Below are 6000 nucleotides of genomic sequence, written 5' to 3' on the forward strand. Positions count from 1 at the left end.
AAGAACTTGGGATTAAGGGGTTTGCTCCCTCTATGGTCTCAGGTTCGAGTTATTGGTTGCTCATATGATGGCCACTAGAGACTTACATGATCGTTAACTTCAGGGCCCGTAGGATTAGTCGTGGTGCGCGCAAGCTGGCCCGGACATCCACATTAATCTAAAAAAAATTGGCTGCCCTAACGACAAAGTCATGTGAACTTCTGTATTCACGTGAGTCCACCTTATTTTCTTGCGAGGAATTCCCATGCCTAATATTTCCAAAAAAATAGAAATTCACGAGCTAAGCTATAATCATCTGTGCTAACCCTTAATTTTAGGGTAGCCATTGCTTTTGGTTTTTAATTTGATGGAAGAAAGGAAAGAGTCCAATAGCAGATACTTACAAGTTTCCTGATAATGATGTTTTCTACTTCATTAAGTCGAAGCAACATGTAATCACGAGAGTTACTGTTAGTGATCTAGACATGGTTCAAGTCTTATCTTAGACAACTTTTATGGATCTGGCATGGGGAAAATGATATTTTAGTCTTAATTTCTAGGCCTTAGAGGCTGTTCATACTGAGGAAGGGTGCGTAATTCGATCTATTGATTTGCTCTATAATCTTCGCTTGTGAATGGTTATTAGTATAATTATATGTGTGTGTTCTCGTAGTGAAACTATTACATTAAAAATTAAAAGATGAAGTTGATATTATAGATGTAGTGTGAAAAACAAAACAAAAAAAAAAAACGAGAGAGAAAAGACAGCAGAATAACTTGCATTCTTTCTTCAATTTCCGGCTAATTTATTGTTGGATCGGGCTTGATTTTCAGCTCGTTTATCATTAGATCGAGTTAAGATTTTAACAATAACTTTTAGACACGTTACTCTTCATTCTGAATAGTTGGATTGAAAATTGATGGTGTGAAAACTGACCGTTTTGATAAAAAACAAGCTTATCAGTATTATAAATTTTTCTCAAATAATTCTCCTTTAATCTTATTGTAATCCGAGAATAAATTGTTCTTAATGATATATATATATATATTGTATTCCTTAGTTGAATCTAATAAAGAATAATTATGAACCCATTATTTATTGATAATAGAAGTTTTAAGATGAATTATGTTCCCGTGGTTTTTCCTGTATCGGGTTTTCCACGTTAAAATCTTGGTATTGATTTATATGATTATTTACATTATATATGATCAGTGTTTGATTATGATTTTATTGTATAAAAAAAAATAATTGGAACTTGTATTACACTGAATTAGAATCTGGATAAATTGATTTCCTCGTATCCCTAATTTTCCCAATAACATGTGATATCTATATGAGATAGATATTCATATTAAAACATGGAACAATCAGAAATGGGAGTACAAAGCTGCTACTACTTCTAAGATTAGAGAAACGCCATTTTCCCTTCACAGCTTCTATCTGTCGGATTGCTTGATACAGTTCGGGAACATATATATATATCTTAATTGTTCCATCATATCCTGCAAGAACAGTCTTGATGTGAGTGAAAAAGAAAGTACATATATAAGATCAGGAGGAGGGGGAGGAGTATACGTACTGGATGTATTCAACGTTGATTTTTGCGGATGGAGAGTATGATACAGAAGAAAAGGCATCATTTGACAAGAGAATAGTAGAAGGACATGGTGATTTTCTGCAGAAATCCACTACCCTGACGTCAATAGTCCCATCCTTGCATGGCTTATTATTTCCACTTAGGCACCTCAACCTGTAACGCCTCCCACAAGCAGCACCATTATCCCACAAACCTTCACTCACAGAAACAAACAAGTTCCCTGGTGGGAATTGATCTTGTCTATTCCCATTACACTTAGTAGCTGCACAAAGATTAGCATAAACCCATAATTGAGGAAAACCAAGTTTGAAGAAGAAACTTTTGTAGACAACAATAGTAAAGGGAAAACATGAGAATTTACTCACGTAAATATGGCGGTTGATAAGAAGTAGCAGTCCCAATGTCCCCAAGAACAAAGCCTATTTCATTGCTGAGTAAGCTGACGACTATTATTGTTATGGCTATGAGTACCATGGTTATAAGAGCTAATTGAGGAAGCGAAACTATTAACTTTGCTTAGTACTTGCTCCCCTCTTCATGCCAGTTGCCCAATTTATCGCTCTCTCTCTCCTCGGTAGGTTGCAGCTGACAAGGGTAGCCACAATATTGTAAAGTTAAGAGATAGACGATACATTTATCATCATCTACGAACAATAAGAATCACGTGTTGATCAGTTAAATTCTTTTTCTAGATGAGTATAAGACTGTATATTTGTCACAGGATTCTTTCTATTGCGGAGATATGAAGCAATTGGTGGTTTAATTAAGTGGCTGGAAAAGTGATTCGAAACGTGTTTTTTCAAATCGTGTTTTTTTTTTAATTTAAAAAAATATTTTTTAATTATTTTAATATGGTAATATTAAAAATATTTTTTTAAAATAAAAATTATTATTTTAATATATTTATAAATAAAAATTATTTTAAACCATAATCTTTACTGTATTTTCAAATACCATCTAAATATATAGTATGATTCAATAAAAATTATTGGTTGGAAAGTTTTCTATTTCGTTTTAATAATGTTTTTGAAAATTCTTGAATTTTTTTTAATTTTAAATTAATTTAATTTTTTTAAATAATTTTAATATGTTAATATTAAAAAAATTAAAAAAATTATTTTTAATATATTTTAAAATAAAAAATATTTTAAAAATCAATCAACATTTCCAAATATTAATCAGGCCGCTCATGAACCAGTTAATTAATTGTTCTCTCTCACACTTTAGTAAAAGTCTAACATTCATTTTTTCTTTTGCAACTACAGCAATCTTGTCTCATCAATTAGGGTACGGATCGTGCAATCAAGTTTCAATTATTTTTATTAAAATAATAGTATTTTTTTTCACAACATATAAATTTAATCACACTAATCATATTACTAATTACAAATTTATTAAATTAGATTTGATTGAATTAACTTGTTAAGTTAGATTAAATTTAATAACAGTCATAAAAACTAAAAGGAATGCTATAAATGATCAAGAGTCCAGTTTAAACTTTTCAAGCTAAAATATAAATATTTGTAATTAATTAAAAAGTTTCAAGGAGATTAATATTTTCTGATGAATTTTCCCCTCTTTCTAATATGGTTTTAGATGGATCCTTCAACATATATTAATTGATATATTTATAATTAAAAAATATTATTTCTAATATCTTTCTTTAAATTCAAATTCGAGATAATAAGCTTGTGAAACCGTTCGAATTGTAATTTTTCTAGCATTAATATAGAAGATTATCTAGAGTTGAGTGACTGCGTATAAAATAAGCAATTAATGTTGAAAGCAAGCTGTCTTTTTCCTGCATAAACAAGGTTCTTAATTGGTGGAAAGTTAAATAAGAAAAGTTTGAAGTTCATCTCTATCTCTTCTCGGGATGGCAATGCTCATCTCTATCTCTTTTGGGGATCTCAATGCATATCTATGGATTGAGTTTTTATATTATTCATGTCTGAATCTAAGATAATTACCCGAATCTAAATCTAAATGTTATAATTTACAATTCATTAATTAGCTTTGTATACATGTAATTTCTTTTTCAAACTTTAAAGTTATTTATTCATGTTCTGGATTGAGTTTTTATTTAGAGTTCGAGTTAATTAAGGTAGACTAGGGGTGATTTTTTCTTGTTCGGTTTAATTTTTATAAAAAAAATAACGAAAATCATTTTATAAAAATCAAATACCGGTTCAAACAAATTAATTTCAGTTTGGTTTGGTTATTTTGAGAAAAAAACTAGCTCAAACTAGTTTGGTCTAATTTTTAGTTTTTTTCGGTTTGACTCAGTTTTTTTTAATTTGACTCGATTTTTTTGGTTTCACTTTTTTTTTCTGGTTTTTTTTGTTTGACTTCGGTTTGGTTTAGTTTTTTTTATTTCAAGCTTATAAAACTAAACCAGTCAGTTTTTTCAAAATTTTAATTTGTTTTTTTTTTATGGTTTGGTTTTTTTATTTTTTTATGATTTCTTGGTTTAATTGATTTTTTAATTTTTTTACTCACTCCTAAAATAAATCAATATTTATACTCAACTTGAAAATTAATTTTTTATTTTTAAATTTTACTCGAAATGTAAAAGTTTTATATTTACTTAGGTTGATTATATTTCTTGATTTCGAGTGAAATTGTCATCATTATAGATATAGTGGGATAATTTTATTTATTATTTTCTTGAAAATATATTAAAATAATTTATATGTGTATTTTTTAAAAATTATTTTTAATATTATTATATTAAAATAATATAAAAATATTAAAAAAATATTAATTTAAATTAAAAAATAAAATAAAATTTAATTATTTTAAAATACTTTTAAAACATAAAATATAAGATGCTTATTCTGGGCTTTTTTCTGCATTTTCATGCATAAACGTGGACTGTGGGCTGCTTCTTTCCAAGGTAAGGAGTTCATTGCCTTACTCTGGGCTTGAAATGATATATTGGGCACTTAGCTGTCCCTTTCCTTGTTCTGCTCCCATGTTCAAGCCCATCCTAGCCCTCATCCATGCATCGTAAAGCTCTGAATTGATTATTTGGATTGGATTTATGACCTTCATATGGAACACCCAGATACAAACAAAGATGCCATGAACTCAAGAGAGGTCTGAGAAAGTCTCTAATGGAAGATTCAGTGATTCTATACAGTCAAGAGATAATCTCTCATCATATTCGAGCTTCTATTTCACTGTGTTGAGTTAGATGTCTTGAGTCACCAGCAGTAAATTGGTGTCACTTCGTTTTTATATACTTGCACGGCCTTTTGCTGGCCGCTGCTGACTGCATCTGTGCTTCAGAGTTCAGACGCAACAAATGTCCATCTTCGAAATATTTGATGAGGTATAAAAGAGAAGGAAAAGGAGAAAACATCGAAAATCTGTGGAGAATCAGAATAAACACATGCTTGAGCAAGTAGGGTTGGTGGCAACTCGGCAGGATACCTAACTTTCAATGACTTAGTAAATAATTGGTAAGTAGTAAATATTTGGTAAGGAGTTTAGAATGCTTTTTAAAAATATATTAAAATAATTTAATTTCCATGTTCAACAATATTAAATTATGAAGCTATAAAAATAAATCTATTATTGATTATATAAATAGAGCTCTCCAAATACATTAATTAAAAGGTCCTTAGAGCATATATATGTTAGAAAAACTATTAATTATGTAATTAAACTGATTAACATCTATGCACATTGAAATTACTTTCCCATAACTTAGCCTTAACATCAGAAACAATATTTAAATTAAGACTATTTTTACTTATCTCGGTAGGGTTCCTGATAGGCTAGTCCACGTCATTTTCAAGGTGGGTGATCGATCATTCACGCTTTAAATATTTTTATTCAGCAAGAGTTTGTCTTCAGGGCCTCTCTGCTTATCTCAAAGATTTTAAACTAAAAAGCTGACCAGCCCAGTTTTATTTTTTTTTAATTATTATTATGGAAAAGTAATTTCTCTAAACTCTGATTTAAATGCCTCGACCTAACTCCGGGCAAGGTTTGAATCGTGATTTGGAATGGTGGGTAATTTAAACTTTTTTTATAGGTGGTTTGAAATTAATTTTTTATTATAATTTAATTTAATTATAATAATTAATTTGAATCTCATTGATGGATAAATTAAATTTACATGTTTAAACAAAATAAAATTCAATTTATTCTATTTTCTACTTTACTCTTATAACTATTATCTTATTTTAAAAAAAAATAAAAAGAAATAAATTGATATTAAATAAAAATAATTTTAACATTAATTTTTTTATTAAAATTGTAAACATGTTACTAAATAATTTAAACAATATTATTTTAAAAATAACCCAATATAAAAATTAATAGATCAAAGTATAACCGATTCTTGCCATCTCAAACTCGAGTTGACCAAATGAATTTAGATTTATAACCAAGCTTAATTTAGTTTTTTTAAAAC

The 6000-nt window shown here is 28.7% G+C and overlaps 1 protein-coding gene across 2 annotated transcripts; it reads right to left on the reverse strand.

Annotated features, from left to right (window-relative positions):
* Positions 1 to 559: 559 nt before the first annotated feature.
* On the reverse strand, positions 560 to 2192 carry LOC105136170 (EG45-like domain containing protein). 2 transcript variants are annotated; one of them, XR_844307.1, is made up of 4 exons: positions 1943 to 2192; positions 1560 to 1839; positions 1303 to 1482; positions 560 to 636 (listed from the first exon to the last, which is right to left on the reverse strand). XR_844307.1 is itself a non-coding variant. In XM_011041404.1 (3 exons), exons 1-3 carry the CDS (start codon positions 2049 to 2051, stop codon positions 1476 to 1478), a joined length of 396 nt encoding a protein of 131 aa, XP_011039706.1. In that variant the 5' UTR covers positions 2052 to 2192; the 3' UTR covers positions 1251 to 1475. The 2 variants fall into 2 exon arrangements, 1 of the variants encoding a protein (XP_011039706.1); XM_011041404.1 differs by lacking the exon at positions 560 to 636 and having other exon boundaries at positions 1251 to 1482.
* Positions 2193 to 6000: the final 3808 nt, after the last annotated feature.

Source organism: Populus euphratica, unplaced genomic scaffold, assembly GCF_000495115.2.
Source record: "Populus euphratica unplaced genomic scaffold, PopEup_1.0 scaffold51.1, whole genome shotgun sequence".
Taxonomy (NCBI): Eukaryota; Viridiplantae; Streptophyta; class Magnoliopsida; order Malpighiales; family Salicaceae; genus Populus; species Populus euphratica.

What these genes read in the sequence shown, in the direction of transcription:
- LOC105136170 (XM_011041404.1), bottom strand. Translation starts at nt 2,051, where the DNA reads ATGGTACTCATAGCCATAACAATAATAGTCGTCAGCTTACTCAGCAAT. An exon ending in TTATCAACCGCCATATTTAC is followed by an intron (nt 1,840 to 1,942) that starts GTGAGTAAATTC and finishes ATCTTTGTGCAG; the next exon opens with CTACTAAGTGTAATGGGAAT.